Source organism: Bactrocera neohumeralis, chromosome 2 (assembly GCF_024586455.1).
Source record: "Bactrocera neohumeralis isolate Rockhampton chromosome 2, APGP_CSIRO_Bneo_wtdbg2-racon-allhic-juicebox.fasta_v2, whole genome shotgun sequence".
Classification (NCBI taxonomy): domain Eukaryota; kingdom Metazoa; phylum Arthropoda; class Insecta; order Diptera; family Tephritidae; genus Bactrocera; species Bactrocera neohumeralis.
Window position 1 is genome coordinate 65,244,872 of NC_065919.1, and position 19,126 is coordinate 65,263,997.

The 19,126-nt window shown below is 37.7% G+C and overlaps 1 protein-coding gene across 1 annotated transcript in view; it reads left to right on the top strand.

The window, feature by feature from the left end:
* LOC126762535 (sodium channel protein Nach) overlaps positions 1-19,126 on the top strand; it is a 63,658-nt gene that overhangs the window by 44,280 nt on the left and 252 nt on the right. Inside the window, exon 11 of the mRNA XM_050479395.1 lies at positions 3,908-3,985. Within this exon, the coding sequence (XP_050335352.1) occupies positions 3,908-3,985 (78 nt within the window). The remainder of the gene's footprint in view (positions 1-3,907; positions 3,986-19,126) is intronic.

Genomic DNA, 19,126 nt, shown 5'->3' on the forward strand with positions numbered 1-19,126 from the left:
AAACCAAATGTCGCCGATAAATTGTCAGTTCCTGAACCTCTTCAGGTTGCTCTTTGCCCCAAATGCGGCAAGTGTGCTTGTTTACATCCCTATTGAGCTAGAAATGAGCTTCATCGCTGAACAAAATTTGGCTCAAAACGTCGGGTTTTCTTGGAACTTTTGAAGAGCCTATAGTGCGAAGCGATGACGCTTGGGACGGTAAGCGGCTTTAGTTCTTGGTGACACGAAAGAAAACACTTCTCTTCTAATGAATAAATAAATTTAAGTTTAAAAAATTTATTCACCGGACGTTTATACTCTAGGTGATCTTCTGAAATGATCAGCAAGTAAAGGCAGTAACTTTGGGAAACCGTTAATTTTTTTTAAACCTTCCTGAAGTATTTTTGGCGCGTAAATCTGTCTTCAGTTCTCCATAGGTTCATTGCACTATATCTAAAGCAAAAAGTAGAAAATAAAAGCCAAAGAAAACGAAAACATTGCGTGCAAGATAAACATTAAATGGTTAAAGACTGTTATTTATGCGATCGGAGGCTATTATTTCATTTATGGGACTATGGGAGCATAAAACGAATTGCATGAAAGTTGGACTGCGACCTGAACTTACTTGCATAAGTATCACTTAAGCCAAGCATTGCGTAATATATATGAACATACATACAAGTTTTATATGTATACCCCTAAGGTGTATACATTAGAAGACTGTACTGTCGATTTTAACAAATTTGCATTTTGTGTCTTGTGTATTCTTCTGCTGTCTTTAGAACCCATGCTGTGAATTTATATCGGCGGGTGTGGCTGGAAGGGTTTTTGAATGCAAATTTTTCAATTTACCACACATCATAGTATGGTGATTCAATTTCATATTTTGGTAGATCGATGTGTGTTTTTGTATTTTTACTATATAGCTGTAGCTGTAGCTGAGTATGATGTTATTGCTTATTGCATACAGATTCACAATCGTTTTGCAGTTAAATCTTAAATAAAACATAAAATATTTAATTATTCATCAATGTTTATTTTGACGCCTTCAAAGTAATCCCCCACCAGATGAAATACACTTGTACCAACGGTTTTTTCATAAATACTTTTTGGGATGGCCTTCAGCTCCTTCGGGGCGGGTTTCATTCCGATGATTTTTGACTTGTTTACGTGTCAAACTTATAAACCCATGTCTCATCTGCAGTTATAATGCTCTCCATGAATGTGGGATTGGAATTCGTACGATCAAGCATGTCCAAAGACACTTGAAAAAATTCAGTTTTATCGGGACGAGTCAAGTAAGAACGCTTTTCAATTCCAAAATATCTACCAAAACCATTCGAACGGACTTGGAAGAGATGTTGAGCTCTCTAGCTATCTCTCTAACATTTGTCTGACGATATCCTTCACGATTTTAATATTTTCATCAGTTGAAAAGGTCGAAGGTTATCTTCAACGATCACTCGACCGTCTTTGAAGGCTTTGTACCTCTTGAAAGCTTGTGTTTTTTATAAAACTGAATCACCGTAAGCCTTTTCCAATATTCACAATGATTCTGCACACGCAAGTTAGTTTGACATACAAAATTTGAGACAAATTATTTGTTCGATATTTTTATGCATTGTAAAAATCGCAACACACTACTGAGGTGAACCGACTTAAGCAGCTGCTGTATTAATTATTTTTTCTGGGTGTTTTTTTGTCAAAATCATATTAATCTTATCACATATGTAAAAAAGAAGATTAAACAGTAGAATTTTCCTTTATCCTCATACAATCTGTGATTGGTCGAACATAGGCCCATTATTACCTTTACTAGCAGACTTCTTTATTCTAGGAAGCTGTTTTGCCGTGTGGTTGGTGAGACCTTGCGACCTCACACAAGATTTTGAACTGTTTGGAAATTCGGCTGCAGAATATGGGTTTCCGCCCGATGTACTAAACAATTATTACAAAAAGGAAAAGCTTTTTTGGGTGCTTCGCTTCCAGTCATGTCAGTAGCCATGCCTCAGTTCTTTTCAAAGATTCCTACTCATTTGTAATTAGAGTGAATGATCCGATTGATGACTGACTATCTGAGTAGAAGGCGACGACTTTTTGCATAGAATGAACTGCACTGGTATAGTCGCCTAAAATTTATTTTAATGGAACCTTGTGTTCAAAGACTTCACAATCGATTTTACCAACCATGGTAAAAAAACAGGCGTGATTTATTCTTTCCTGGGTTAAACTTAAACGTCAAGGTATTCGTCAGTTGTTTTCTAATGAAAAAAATGGCTCTAGATGGCCAGCGATAGGGGATATTCGGAGAAAAGTGTTGAGATGATTCTCTCTCATCTTCTTCCAAGCAGCTGATGCAACTGGTATTCGGTAAAATATTCAATCTTACCGCATGAATTCCGATCGTTCAGTGTTGAGAAGAGTTTTGCTGAGAGCGAGAAGCTCTCTAAATTTCTTACGACTTACCCTGGGGTAGAAAACGTATGTTATTGCACAGTTACTATCAGCCGACCAGCACTTGCCGAGCTCGCCTGAGACCCAAGCATGTAGTATTTAGTGAATCGCAAGAAGCCAGCGGTGCTCCCAGTCGTTCCAAATCTACAGCTGTGACTGAAGTACCTGACTTAGCAAGATAAATAGCTTTAGTGAGCACAAGATAGCTAGGGCCAGGCTCGGCGACCTGGTAATCTGCTTATGTATTATGGAATGAAATCAAAGTGTTTGAGAATTTCAGAGTGCTCAGCCCCGCAATCGCCGAATTGCTCAGCTTGCCTGAGTCTGAGCAACAAAGTCAACGAGGCAGGCAAATACCTATAATCTTTATTATATTTTCGCTAGATTTCTTTTTTAAATCAATTGAGTTACGCCTGAATCGCACTCGGCATATTTGGTGAGAGCGCCGACAGACAATATTCGTATATTATTTTCAATCGATTAATCCCGCTTATTGCACATTTTTACTATGCAAATATCCAACTAAATCTCCTTAAGCTCTTCCAAACAGTGGTTATGTGAACAAATTTCTATGTAATGCCACGCAGAGCTGGTTGTGCGTTGGTTGAAAATATTCCATATCCGTTTATTTGTTGTACACGAGTTCACACTCTTGCCACTGTAGGTAAATAAGTGTTCCGGCAATACATACATATGTTGGCGCTTAAAATGAATAGACTACAATGTTGCCACTAACGGCTAGCGGCTGAAGCCAAAACGTTTTGCAACTATGCGCTCAGCATCAAATGGACGAGATTCAAAATTGAATTTCACAACATTTTCTACGCTTCTAAACAATCATATGGCATTGCAGGCAATTGAAGGCGATATTACGCATGGAACACTGTTGCACATAGACACACACATATTATAGAGTACTCGTAGCGACCCTGCCACGCCACATTTCCACGTGACCATAAACAAGCCTTGTTTTGTTTGCTGCCCGGCAAAGATACAGCTGAGCGGTTTTGTTGAATTCTCATTTTCAGGTGAAACGGAACCCTCAACTCGCCAGTGCGGCTACCAGTACGAGCTGGCGTTTGTAACGGTACTAACGCATATTTTTGTTAGCTTTGGCTCATGGCGCTCGGCTTACGTTGCGGCCGCCTTCAGTGGGACGTTGGTGTTGGCTTTAGCTAAATGGCTGTGGACGCATAGCTTTTCTTCAATTTAGTCGAGGTTCGTTGGCTGCAGATAGTTGTCGTCCCCCTTGCAACCACTGACCATGGTACTCACAGCTGTTTAGGCGCCCAAAGCAGTGCTGTGCCATTGGCGATCTTATTTTTATTCTTTGTTGCTTTTGTTTTTGTAGTTACATTTTACATTTCTATTGTTTCCTTATTTCTTTATTTGAAATGTGCATATTTTTTCCTGGGGATTTTCCAGGATTACGTTAAAATGTTTTTCATTCAATTTTCGCTCTTCTTGTTTTAAGCTTTGCATGCTAATACACTGGCGCTGGCAGCGGTTAGCAGCCAACAGCCGAAGACCGTCGAGTATGCGGTGGAAGAAGGTTTGTGTAAATATTATTCCTCTTCCGCCTTTTGCTGATTGCCGCTGGGCTGTCGGTTGGACCCTGTGCTGCCGAGTCGGCAGGGCGCATCTGTTGCTTTTGTTATCATTTCTCTGCACTTGTGTCACTGTTGTTGTTATTTGGCAGCGTTTGCCCTGGAAAAATATTTATATTTAGAATTCCTGCCTTTTTTTTTGCCAGTGCGATTAAATTTAGTTTGTTGTGGTTATGCGGAAGTTATTAGTGTAAATACCGTAGTTGGCAAAATATCATATTGTAGTACTGAAGAATTAATGTTCTATTAAGGAATTTAATAAGCATACAAAGCTAGTCTAATTCTTCTACGGGCGGTTTAATACTTTGCAATTTAAAATATAGTAAAATTGTTCATTATTTTGTGCTTGAATTCAGAGTTTTATTTATTTCACCTGAAGATATTTAATGTCATAATACTAACAAGTACAATGTTGATACGTCACACTATTGGTGACATTACATGAAGTCCTTTTGAGACAAAAAAAATAAAAAGAAGTTATATATAAAACGTAAGCTATATAATTAATCAGTAATATTTTTTTTATCGCCTTCAAAGTAATCCCCACTAGATGTAGTACACTTATGCCAACGATTATTCCAGTCCTCGAAACACTTTTGACAAGATTTTGGGATGACGGTCAGCTCCTTCAGCGAGATCTGTTTTATCTTTTCGATCGACAGAAAACGGGTTTCATGAAGAGGCAACTTCAGTTTGGGGAACAAGAAATAATCATAGGGTGCCAAATCTGCTGAATACGGTGGTTGATCGATGGTTTTGGCTTTAAATTCGGTCACAATTTTGGCTCGATGCAATGGTGCATTATCATCGTCAAAATTCATGAAATGATCTTCCACAATTCCGGACGTTTTCGACGGATGTTCTCACGCAAACTACCCAAATCGGCCAAATAGAACTCCTTATTGACCGTCTGTCCCTCTGAAATAAATCTATGATGCACCACACAATGAATATCGAAAAAAAAAGAATTTTTAAGCGGATTTGCCGTGCTTTTTTTAGTTTCTGTTTATTCCCTTCATTCCGATGATTGTTGATATCTTTGGAGGTCAAACTCATAGACCAATGTCTCATTTGCAGTTATAATGCTCTCCTTGTATGTGGGACCGAAATTCATACGATCAAGCCTGTCCAAAGAGACCTATTTAGGGTTATCGTTTTGAAAAATGATTTACAGGAACGAGTCGAGCCTGATGATTTTCAAGTACCTACCATTCAGTTTTTTAATATTTTCATCAGTTGAAGAGGTCATAGGTCGTCCAGAACCAGGCATGTCTTCAACGATCTCTCGACCGTCTTTGAAGGCTTTATACCATTGTGTTTTCGTTAAAACCGAATCAACGTAAGCTTTTTCCAACATACGCAATAACCCCGCAGACGAAATTTGATTAGAAAAACAACATTTGAGGCAAATTCTTTGTTCAATAATTTTATCCATTGTAAAAATCGTAACGTACTACTGTGTATCGCCTTAAGTAGGTGCTGTAAGCATACTGGTTGACAAAATGCGCTCATATTTGGCATATAATTAGGACAGTCCAACATTTTTTTTGAAATATTGGGAAATTTAATTAAAATTTCCAGATGTTTTTTTGTCACAACGGATATCTTCTTTTATTGAGTTTACATGAAACACTGGGTCTACAAAGAACTCGAAAACCACATCTTACTAAGTCTCTGTGTGATCGGGTCTATAACTAAGCGCTTTTATTGAACTAGCCACTTGCTCGCTGGGCATTTTAGAATTCAATGGATCCACAAATGAAATAAAACGAATAAATCGGCCTTTTCAACCAAAAGCCGAGGATATCTACCATGCCTATTATAGGTTATCGGATTTGCTCTTGTTGCACGAGAGAATTTAATAGGGACGTAATAATGAGACTGAATATATCCTGACAACAGCAATTGAATACCCAACATTAGAATTATACAACATTAAATCTACATATTCTCCCAAAAATATTGTGTGTGTCGAATAGAGAGAGAGACAGAGTAATATAGTAGTAGAGTAAGAGCAACAAAAGACAGCTGCTGATAACTATTTCCTAACAAAAATAGGTTGTTATTGCAATTAGCCTGATTATACTCCTTGTGCTCATGCTAGCGAGCAAATGAGTCCATTATCAAATTTCTTGCAGCATACAATCATGTAATATCGCAAAATAATGCGATAATATGTAATGCATAGTTTCCTATGCAACTCGGGCTAAATCAATACGCATTGACACACAATTCTGCAATTAATGCGCACTCTATTTGACTTACTTTTCCAATGATTCGTGTGTTGTTCGACCCTTAACATTGCTGAGACTGTTGAGTCTCTGTTTCATGCACGAATGACGACAGCAATGACATGTAACTAATGCATATGTTTGTAGGTACGAGTTCGGTCCGATAAATTGTTGCACCAACTTCTTTAAATAAATTTCTGTCCTTCGTAGCTGCTGTAACTTCCTCATTTGAATAAATTTTTCGCCCGACGAGTGTCTTTTCAAGCTTGCAAACCAGAAGTAGTCGCATATGGTGAAATCTGGCGATTATTGGCGTGGGATCAACAGTTTTTAGCCAAGTTTGACCGACACTATGGTGAGGAAATGCGTCGGCACATTGTCATGATGAAAGCTCACTTTTATTGCCATATTTTTTCGCAATTCGGTTTATTGATTTGGCATAGTGGAGCCCTGTTGCCGTGTTGCCATCTTCCAGGCAATTAACGTATTTCAATACGTGAAAATTCCAGCAAACAATGGACAATACTTTTTCGGTCAATAGGAGAGTGTTCACATACTTCGGAGCTAGTTTGCCCGCTAAGTTTCAAAAGAATGATCAAATATTGTTCTTCTACAAATATGTATTTCTAAAATCTGTGAACGCTACTAGTTCGATTGAAATGTTGACAGTAGCCGTTTACAACAATGTCTTTTGTGATATTGGCTCCATCACGCGGTTAGGCTGAATACTTATCGAACGGACCTCGTGTATGTATAGTTCGAGCTATTATTTAGCATTTTGTAGTTGTTCATGCAACCACCTGATTCTTTGTATATCCATTTTAAGAGAAGAGTTCATCGTAGAATTGTTTACATACCGACGAGATAAATATGCGAATAAGTACAAAAATTACCGTATGAATATGCAATGCGATTAGGGTTACTGGGTGCCCCAGTGAACAATGCAAAACAGGATTCAAATTTATAATTTGCATAAGCACATATGTGTATAATGGGTGTTTTTGTAGGTAACTCAGATTGTTGGCTAATGGAATAACTTTTGGATAGCATTATCAAGAGGATATTGAAAATTCGTTCAGGTTCAAAATGTGAAATAATAAAAATAAATGAATAAAAACTTGATATTTCCAATATTCCAATGATGCCAACGATCTCTGACTCATCAGTTAATTTTGATAGCCGTCGAGATCGTGGTTCATCATCAACGTGTTCTCGACCCTCTTTGAATAATTAGTACCAATCAAAAACACTTGCTCGCGACAACTAATTATCGCCGAAGGCCATTTTCAGAACGCTTCGGCACAAGTAATTTGATTTTGCACATAAAATTTAATGGAACTTCTTTGTTGAAAAACTTTACTCATCGTAAAACTCGTCGAATGCACTTTATGTACTTCAGAAAGACAAGCGTATACTAAACAGTAATGATAATTATGATGTGATATTTGGCACAGATGTCACTGACAGTCATACCAACCTACAAAAAAATACGGAAACGAATAGTCTTACTATTTTCTGTCGACAGTAGTCGATTTTTAGCCACGACAAGTAAAATGAAAATCTTGGCAAATTGTTAATCTGGACTCAGAATAGTAATATATTTAAGAAGTTTCTCATAGACTAGTTCAAATTTCCTACTTAACAAGTTTTTTATTTTAGGGTTCAGTACAAAAACAAATTTTAATCAAAATAATCTTCATTAAGATCTTTACAATTTTGAACCAATAGAAGCGCTTTTGCCACTCTGATTGAGGAATCTCAAAGAAGTGCCTTTTTAACGCATCAACCCCCTCTTCAGGTGTTGACCTCTTATTTTTTTTACGAACGGGAATAAAAAAAGTCATTCGCTGCCAAGTCAAGACTATACGGCAGATGAGTGCACAGAAATGCAGTTGTTTCAGTCGGTGTGTGTGAGCTCGCAATATCGTGGTGAAGAGATGTTCGTCTTCGGCAATTGGTTTTTCTGAGTTCTTGAAAGACAACTGGTAAACAAATGGTTATAAACCACTCAATATTTACTGTTCTACTTTCGGGCTCATACGCGTAAATCCACGATTCGTCATTAGTCACGATGTTATAGATGTGTTTCGAAGCAATGCTATCGTATTTTGTTAGTATTTCTCTCGAACAATCGACACCGGCCTTTTCTGAGTGATTTTCGCGATTTACCATGAAAACTATGACTGACGTAGTTCAGAGTTTTCTAACTTTAACTAACCTGAAAAATTTTTCCGAAACGAAAATACTTTGTTCACTCGAAAAAGAAGACCGCCATTAACTGACCACTAAACTAAAGGAAACACTGAGCATATATAACCTTATACATACATACAAGTATATATATAGTAATCAAAGCTACTTACTTCCCTTGCAACAACAACCCGATTAGCTCACTTCTTCCTTCAGACTCAATTTAAGTGCAGCTGGAAATAGCTGCGCCGGTTAACGCCAATTGAAATATTTAAACGGTAAATTTATCTGCACTCAAAGTGTTCGGTTACACTTGTCCGAAGGTGTCAACTGGTAACGGATACCACTATATTTGCATATGTGGGTATGTGTCAAATACAATGTCGGCATATGACGAAGCGTTTGCATGGCTACATAATATACGCTTGCAACATTTCACATTATTGGTGACAGCTTCATAAAAGGCGTACGCCCCGGCCACGATGTGAATGAATTGGCTACATATTTATAGATACCTATGTATATGTGTGTATGTATATGAGGGTGGTAGTCGAGTAAAGGTGCTGAATATGTGAGAAAAAGTATAATATGTACTATTATGTATTAAACCTGGCCTCCCTTTAGGAATTCTGAAGCTTGATATTTCGCTATTGGATACCAGTCTTCCATTAGATATCTGGTAATTGATGGTTAAAATGTGTTTTATTGGCTTTCGAAGTATTCTCGAAGTATTTTTAACACTGCAGCGGTTTCGACTTCTAATAACTACTTCGTTGAGTCTGATATAGAAAACATAACTTTTAGTTCAGCAATCGTTTCTTCTACGACGAAAAATCGTTGATCACGCAGTTTGATTTTGATTTAAGGAGTCAGAAGAAGTGAAATAAAGTGAACCAAATCTATAGCTAATAAGCCGTTAATTCAGTAATTCTCTTTTTCCTCTATTGCCCGACTTTTGTTAGACTGAAATCGAAATATCTCGGTAGTCAAACCTACCGTTGAAGAACCTTGTGAAATGGCTGGGATTGACATTAACCGCCTGAATAAATTTGTGGTGAGTTCAAACCGCTTCGCCGTTATATGAGATAATTCACTTTAAATCGTTTTTGGGCAACAAAAAGGCAAATATCTGTCCAAGTGAAATTCCATCAATTCCACGACCTAACCTAACTTAACCCATTAATTTAGTAATTTGGTCGATCATAAAACATTTTGCTAGTGATATGGGAGCACTTGACTTACTCATACAATACAATTTCAATTAAAATTTCTTGACCAAAAATCGAAGTACAAGTAGTCCTGGAAAGGACTAACAATTATGTATAGGTACATATATTTTTTATGATTTTGATGAATTTATGATGAAACTTGACAACTGAAAACAATAATAAAGCTTCTCTGTTCTATCTATTTCCTACAGGGTCCTTTACTATTTTCTTATTTTATTCAATATGAGAAAAAATATATATTATTCTCGGTCAGCCCTCATTCTGCGCCGCTTGCTAACTTCTGATATAGTCGTAAATACGGTTCTTTCTGTCGTTTGTTTTCTTCCGACATTTCGGTAACCGAAGCCGCATTTGTTCAACAAATTGTTAAATAAGGTGTTGCATGTTTGCGCAGTCACTCGGGTGGCACAGCTGAAAACCGCAGAATTACAAACAAAATATTTATGACCTCACATGCACAACTAAATGACAAGTGCACATATACACCAACAATAAGCGTGTGTGTACATATGTTGCATGCAAATGTGGCATTGTTGACTGATTGCGTTTACGATTTCATGCGGAAGCAATTTGAAATTCAATAGCGCTGCTAAAGAGTCGAACCGCACGACTGTCATTCAAGAACCCAATACTCACTCACACACACTTACATGCATACATACATACACACATACATATATATTTTCATTCTTAACTCTGTGCGAAAAATACTTGTGTGGTTGATATGTTTGTGTGTGGCTCGAAGATTTTGTTAAATTTATTTACAGTTATATTAAAATAAATCCTCAATTGTACATTGGATACAATTTTTCAAATATTTATTTTAATCAAATACAATTAGACTAACAGACACTGAAATGTTTTTGCTTTGCTTTAGCTACAAATTCCAATATTTGGTCGAATTTTATTGTCACAAATTTTGCTTTCAACTTTTGGGCACAACAATCTCCCTTTACCGCACTTAAGTCATTCCTCGCTTTCATCTCCAGTAACAAAAGTCTGAGGGCAAGGGAATCAAAAATAAAAATAAAATTTATTCAAACTGTGCGTTGCGTGATTGCTTGCCCTGTCTCAAGTGCATATCTGTGATATTTTGTAATAAATTTTCATTGGTGAAGCAAAAGTTGCTACTCTCTGCATATTTTCCCTCTTAGGTTTTGGTTAAATAACATTTTTTTTTATCAATACTCACTTCAGTTGTCTGCATTCAAATGACAATTTTATTTTTCTTCGATTCATTTTTGATTTAGTATTTTGTATTTTGTATTTTCAAACTCACATATCTTCCGTACAATGTTGCAAGCTCCAAAATGTGGGGAATTTTTATTAGAAAAAATAAAAATTCAAAGAGGTGAAATTTCAATAATTCAATGCAAAAGTAGCTACTTTGCTACAGCTCACTTCTATGTGGCAAGCAACTGAAGATTGGAGGGTTTTAAATTGTTATGTTCAACTGCCGAATTATGATAGTCAGCATATTTTATTTTATTTATTCGATCGAAAAATAAATGTTTGAATGAGATATTTCTGTCTTCTTACAAACCGTCAAGTCTTGCTATCCCTATTTTCATATATTACGGTATAGTTTAAAAAATATTTTTGAAGAAAGTCTATATATGAACTGATTTATATATTAGACTGGTCAAGAGCATTTCTGATGAATGAAAACTTTCCCCTAATAATGCGCTTAAAGTAGGCCACCTTATCACCAAAATTGTCAACATTGAACTATAACTGTTAAGTCAGATACCGAATATGAGAACTCGAGTTCCAATTGTGCAAATTTCATTGATAATATCGGTCAATCCAATCCTTTCCTAACAATATGTCTGTCAGCAAACACGGGTTGAATCGGATGAAAGCTTCCCGTAGCCGACATATAGTATGGTACCTAATACAACGATTTTCGAATTTTCGGTTTACTTTATACTGCGTATATCAGCCAAAATGTGAGTTACCTTAGTGAAAACTAGTGAGCGTATTTTACTTATAACAATGTATGTATATTTACAGCGGATGACCCAAGTAGAGCTATTTTTTCAATAGTCTTTTGTCATGCCTGTCATGCATTTTGTTCAGGATTGTTTGGCATTTAATCGTGAAGAGACTTACGCCTGAACAATGTTTACAAATCATTCAAATTTATTACGAAAATTCACGCTCTGTAAATAATACGTTTCACGTGCTAAAGCTCAACTTATGGTCAACATAATCGGCCTATTGAGCGCACTCTTCGCAACACCATCTTCGATCTTTGGGTCAAGCATCCATTATTGAATAAACATTCGACCGAATAGAATATGTCCAGCACGCAGTAAAGAAAATAATGAGTTGTCAAAAAAGTCTTGCGGTATTTTTATTGAATTTTTTTTTATTGAAATTGAAATTAATTTTGATGACTCATGCCAAGCTCTTGACCGATGCTACGGCTGCTACTATGACGGTCTCTTTCGACCAACTCAGCGACCAATTCGCATTTTTCGACGACAGGCCTTCCCGAGCGTGGCGCATCTTCGACCACCTTACACCAGAACGAAAACGTGGCCTCGCCCATCGTTATCAAAAAGTCCATAAACTGCACAAATTTTATTGGTATTGAGATGCATTTTTGCCTTTATCGTAGTGAAATACTGTAAAATATGCCGTATTTTCTTTTTATTTTGCTTCATGTTTGCGACGCTATAACTCACGAACGACTTAAAAAACACGTGTTAGCGCGTGAAATGAGCTTTCCAAAAAGGTATAGCATGACCCGATGCGACGAATAAAACTAGAACTACGCGCTTTCAGCGCCAACTAGAGAAAATACTGCAAGACTTTTTTGACAACCTATTATATTAGCCGCATAGAGAGTTGGAGTGTACACGAAGACCGTGGAGAGTCGATTCGGCGCCGTTTGCAGTAATTTGGTTTGACGTAGAGGACGACTTGGCACATTTTACGTCGAGATCTTGAATTGATAGCAAACAAAATACTACAGCATGCACAAAAACTGTCCCGCTCAACCTTCCCAAGTCACATCGCTTCTATCTATGGGCTCTTGAAAAGTTGCTCTGCGATGAGGCTAATTTTTGGCTTAATGGGTATGTAAACAAGCAAAATAGCCGCATTTTGATTCAAGAGTTGTCATTTCATCTAGAAGAAACAACTGTTTGGTGTGGTTTGTGGACCGGTGGAATCATCGGTACATATTTCTTCATAAATGATAACCGAGTATTTGTTGCCTGAAAGTGTAGTTCGTGATCTCGGCGACATTTGGGTTTAAGAAGACGGATGAACCAACTAAGACATGGCCGTGGCCAACATTTGAAAGGGATAATCTTCAAAAAAACAAATGCCATGGAATGTTCTTTCGGATGATAATAAACTTTCCTCATTAAATCTGAAGTTTTTGTGTTTTTTATTTCAAAAAATAGGGAACCTCGAAATAGATCACCCTTTGTCTTAAAGGGACAAAATCGGGTGAAAACTTCCCATAGCCTCCACATAATTAATATCATGATTTTTGAACAGGGCTTTACTCCATTTATATTGATGATGGTAAGTTAACCTAAAACGGCAGTTTGCTCAAGAGACTGTAACCATATTGGATACAAGCGGGGTTGTAACCCCCGATTAACGGTTTTTTATGGTGTATGCTTGTGGAATTGGCAGCAATCCCTGCCTATGCTCTCCTATTTGCGGTGCAGCTCTTTATGTTATATAGCGTTATAGAGTACAAGTCCCGCCATATTAGAAGCAGCAGAACAGATAAGCTCAACAGAGCATAAATTCCCGACTGGTTTTGAGTGCAGTGCACAAGGGCCAGTCTCTTCACTTAAGGATTTTATTTTTTGAAGCGAGTTGGATTTCCGTCTTTGACACCCTTCTGCTGTTATGTCTAGAATAATATACTTAGCTTTCCATATAGTAGAGAGCTGTGAGTTACACCATGACTTTTAGTGCTGACGTTCTTGATACGCTGATGCAGGCAAGATTTTTCAGATTTGAGTGGAATCCGGTTCTATTTGCTAGGGAAAAGCACTGGACACGATATATCCCATTGTTTACGGCGACAGTTCCTCTCACTTAGGCTTCCTATCCTAGTATTAGTACGAATCCTGTTTCCCCCACAGTGGTCTCAGCTATCCTATCTTCAGCTTATATCCTGAGTACTGGTACTGAAAAATTCATTTTCTCTAGTTATCTAATTACGCTTGCGTGAGACGCCTGTCTAGGAAGGCTCATATCGCCACCTCTCCGTTGTCTAGAAAACTGCGTGCTTATTTGCGTGTAGGAGAATTATTCAGCGTCTTCGACTTGGTTTCTGTATCAATAATCGATTCTTTCCATTTTAGCATGAAAGAAGTCAGAATAAATGGCTTAAAGAACATGGCCATGAATAGTTCTTCCTTCCAGCATAAGATACCTAATAGAAATTTGTAGAGTAGAGCTCGATTAACGATACCCATACGATTTTCCACGAGATGTGACAGAAGAAAAGCCGCATATTTGTACTGGACTTTCAAAGCTCTTTTCCATTCGGGCAGTATGGCCAAGCTAGCACAGCCGCTGTTTCTTGATTCGCTGAAGTATGTCAATGTTCGCCGTTGCCAATGCCTAAAGGACCATAAATCTTCCGCAAAGCCTTTTTCTCGAATTGGCAAGGTTTTTATTACGGTTGCTGTGGTCGTCATTAAAATTGGGGTCTTTCATCCAAAGCTGTTTCATTTTAAGTTGGCGAGTAGTAGAAAGATTTATACACAATATAAGACCGATGTACTATTGGTGAACAGACGCTGCAGTTAGGCTTCAGCGAACCCTTAAACCGAATATGCCGGAGTGGCTCCGCTGAAGCTTCCTCTCTTTTAGCCGTGACCTCGGCCTTCATACGGGTTGGCTACCACGCCTTACACAAGGGTTACTGACGTTTCCAGGATGCGCGGCGAGGACGCAATGGTAGGAATTGGTTATGCCCCTACTACTGAAACTGCTTACCCAGAGGAATTACTGTTACACCCCAGTTTGACTATACCCCATTTTACCCCTAAAGATAGACATACCTTTCTTTTGAATAGTCAGTTTTATATCCTTATATTAAGTTTTCTACGATGTTTTAAACACTTGCAGGATACCGTCGGAGACCCTATAAAATATATATAAATAATATATAAATGTCTGCCCGTCTACCCCAATATATGAGAACTAGCCTTTGAGTTTTTGAGATATCACTTTGAAATTTTTCCACAAACTTTTCTCCTTAAGATGCTGCATCCGCAATAAGTGCCACACAAACTGAGCGATCGGAATGAAGTTTTTGTAAGGGCTGTTTGGTACTTTTAGTACACTGTATTTCAAAATCTCCTTTTCTATAAAAACATGGTTTTCTTTCCACATACATTTCTATTTAATAAAATAATTCTGAAAAAAAATTTAAGTTGGTATTATGGCCGAATACAATAACAGTAAACAAGAAGCAATAATTTCATAAAAGTGCGTTTCTTAGAAGAAGAAATATAAGCAAAGACGTTCTTTCATTAACATAAAAGGTGAAATAGGTGAATGTAAAGAAATGAGAAAATATGCTCAAAGACGGTCAATCAACGGTAAATTTCACTCTTTGATACGCTTTGACAATATGATGGCAGTATGTATAGGAGGTGCCACGGTTGCCACCTGCAAAGTTATACATCATTTGCCAGATGAACAAGAAAAATCCTGTTTTATGCAAACACTCTACTTCGATTGGCAACTGATGAATGTCGGCGCTTGTGAGGGAGTCGGCAGCAAGTGGCAACCGTGGCCGCTGGAATGTGCATCGAATTTTCCAAAAGTATTTCAAGAAAACGAAGTGGAAGACGTACTATCATATCAACTACAAACGCAAACAGACACATACATATATATATTTGTAAGTTGTACTTCCGAGTAATCTTTTCAAGACGCATCAGTTGCTGTCAGCGCCTCACATGCGGACATGCATACTAGTATAAAAAGAGCGCATAAAAATATCTACTGGAATATGTGAGCGCCACGAAAAGCAGCAAGTTTATGATATGAAAAAAAGCGAGAAATAAGAAATTGCTATCAGATGACATGAAAGATGTTGTGTCATTTGCTGAAATTGCCGCCACTTACAGTTCTTCGAATGGGAGGTTCTTGTGAGCCTTACAACTCCTCCGAAAACATTCAGAGATCTGCGCCCGCTCACAGTGTACCGCCGCATCTAATGCGTGGTTGCTTAGCAAGTGAATGAAAACATTCGCACCCCTTCCCTTCGCTCTCAACCCAACTGCTTCTAACCTCACTTTTTAGCGCCACTGTTGCTGTTGCGGCCAGACGTTTGCTCCTTTTGGCGTATTACTTTTTTAAATCAATTTATTTTATGAAGTTTATACAGAAACTTATTACCGGTACCGGTAGCCGCACTAGTGAGTATGCAAAAGTAAATGAAAAGCGCGCCGGGGTAAAAATTTCATTTCGTACATTTCGACGCATGGCGGTCGCAAAGCGAATGAAAATTGATGAATCGAAATTTGATGCTTTATGAGTTCGCTCCTTTGCGTGTTCGGAGTGCTGTGCAGTGCTGCTAACTGCTACCAACAATCATTTGCTTTGACTGAAAAGTTATTGAAAAACAAAAAGCCAAATAAACAAGTTGCACAAATATGCATGTGCGTATATATACATATGTATATGCGTGTGTGTGCGTGTTTGCTTTAAAACTTTGCACCGACTTTTAAGTGAATTAAATCAATGGCAGCCGTGCAAATATTTGCCTTTGAGTTTAAACGGACTTTTTTTTTGTTATTATTCTTCTTTGTAAATGTGTGAAGAGTGTCGAGAGTAGACAGACAGTACTTATATAATTATGTGCTTTACACGTTTACTTTGCCACTTTTTCAACAGTTGTAGCTAATAACTGTTTCTCACAGGCGTTAGTCAATTAAACTATTGACGCCACAATTGAGTGAGTAGCGAAACCGCAAAAACCACAATAACGTTGCTGTGAAAATAAGTCAAAGCAGTCTTTTAAAAATAGCGAACAGCTGTCAATAAATATTGAACAGCTGAACCCCCTCACCAGCGCCACCTTCTTTTGTTTGTGGAGCGCAACTTGGTGTTAACCGATAAATAAAGCGATCGACATATAAAGTATATTAAAAAATGACGATGAATTTCCAAATATTCAGAGCGTTGCTATGAAAATTGGTCAATGACGCGTTCCAAAAGTACTGAAGCTCGTTAACAACTGGTGAAAACTATGATCTCTGTTGGGTTTGCCTAAAAGAGTTATAAATTATGACAGATTTCGGCTATATGTTTATAACGTAGGAATAAATGTTCAATGTTCTTAAAACTCCAAAGTTGCCAGTATGGAGAAATGCTCGATAAGTTCCTTCAATTGTCCAAGTTTTACTCGGCGGTTGCTGCGAGTAGTTTTTCTTAGAATTCTATTAATTATGTATAATAATTGAAATTGTACGATATATGTATGCGTGAAGTGATATGAAAAAACTCCTATTTTGTGCCATACAAATCAAACTAATATGCTAGCAGACACTTTAATCTATAACTGGTGATCCAAGTAGAGGTACTCTTTTAAATAGCCTTTTTTGACACATCACGCGTGAGTCGTGTTGGTGGCTTGACATTTCAGGGAAAGGCTTCAACTTATGGTGAACCTAATCGGCCTACTGAGCGTACTTTTCGCATCACCCATCTTGAGACCCAATATTCATTATTGGATAAGATACGACCGAATAGACCACGTCCAGCACGTAGTAAAGAAAATATAGCAGCCATAGTGAGATTGTACACGAAGACCGCCATGATAATCGACTATTTGACGCTTGAAATTGAAGCTCGTGATCTCGGCGACTTTTGGTTTCAATAAAACTGCGCCACTTCCCACACATCACATCAATCATTGGATTTACTGTGAGAACACTTCGGTGAGCAAATAATTTCACGTTTTGGGCCGGTCGATTGGCTACCAAGATCTTGTGATATCATACCGTTAGATTTTTTCCTGCATTGTCATTCGCCAGCTAGCAGTCGAAATGCTCGAACGAGTAATCGAAAAGAAGAACGGCTGGATCAGCTAAGACATAACACCGGTCAACATTTGAAAGAGATAATCTTCAAAAAATAAATGCCAAAGAATGTTCTTTCGAATGATAATAAACATTCCTCAATAAATTTGAAATTTGTTTTTTTTCTTTAAAGAAGTAGGGTACTTCGAAATGAATCACCCTTTGTAACCTTATATCTAACTCGATTCTTTTTAGCTGATACAAACTACCGTTAAATGAATTAAGCTATTGTGCTATGTAGCAGCATCTTGAAAGGGTTTGAAAATAAAATCATAATATCTCAGGATATTTCTTTGAATAAATTGATTTTGAAAAGTTCAATTAATATTTCTCGTATGTCATTTAAGTTCTCCCCAAACTCCTTATGGTATTGACATTTGTTCATGTCAGAAATACGCTTTGCCATTCCTTTACGAGAGCTGGACATGCCAACTACTTTTTATGTAATTCTATATTTTTTCTATATCGCGAGCACAACAGAATTATATAAAAGTGGAGAGCCTGCAAGAGAACTGTAGCTATCGTAGCGCTTGGACCTCATAAGGTAACCCCTGTGCTGTCATGTATACAGTTAAGCTACAATCGCTAAGTGTGAGGGATCATGCAGAATATACAATAGATAAGAGATATATTTACGAGGTCGGCTAGTGGTAGGAGGATTTATAAAATTATTCCCTCGTAAGCTTACGATAGGTAATACTGACCGGCTGTCACGTCACCCATATATCTACTAGTCTTTGGTAATACCAAATAGAGGTTTGGTTTAATTTGAGCAGGACGTCTACGATTTTGCTAACTTTAAGAGTGACCTAATATCTAATTTTGATATTTCATCTAGTCACTTCAACCGCGAAGCTCCTTAATATCGAAGACAACTTGTAGATAAGGATGAACAGACCGTGTGAGTAAAATGTGTGTGCGTTTTTCTTCTGAGCTTTAACATATTCTTAAAGCATTCCATTTCACTCTGATCCGTTTGCCAACCCTTTCCCATCGGCGCCCAATCCTATAACCATTTTTGATCCGTCTGTGTAGATGTTGTAAGTTCCGTTGCGAAGTCGCATGTTCCTGCGCCATCCACTCTCTTTTAGTGACTTTAAACATTTTCTCCAAATAAAGCTTTAAGGTACATGGCATATTTCATCAATCAACCCCCGGCATATCGAGCAATGCCCGAAGGTCCTTGATTAGAATTCACTTAACGCCTTCAATCTTGCAAAGCTTTTCAGTTCAATATCAATGGCATCCGTTGGAGTGATTCTTAGGGCAGAGAAAGGCGCGTCGTTGTATTCGCCCAACGGTTTTCTGTATGATATTTTGCTTAGGAAAGAAGGGTAAAGCAAAATTGGCATGACTACTGT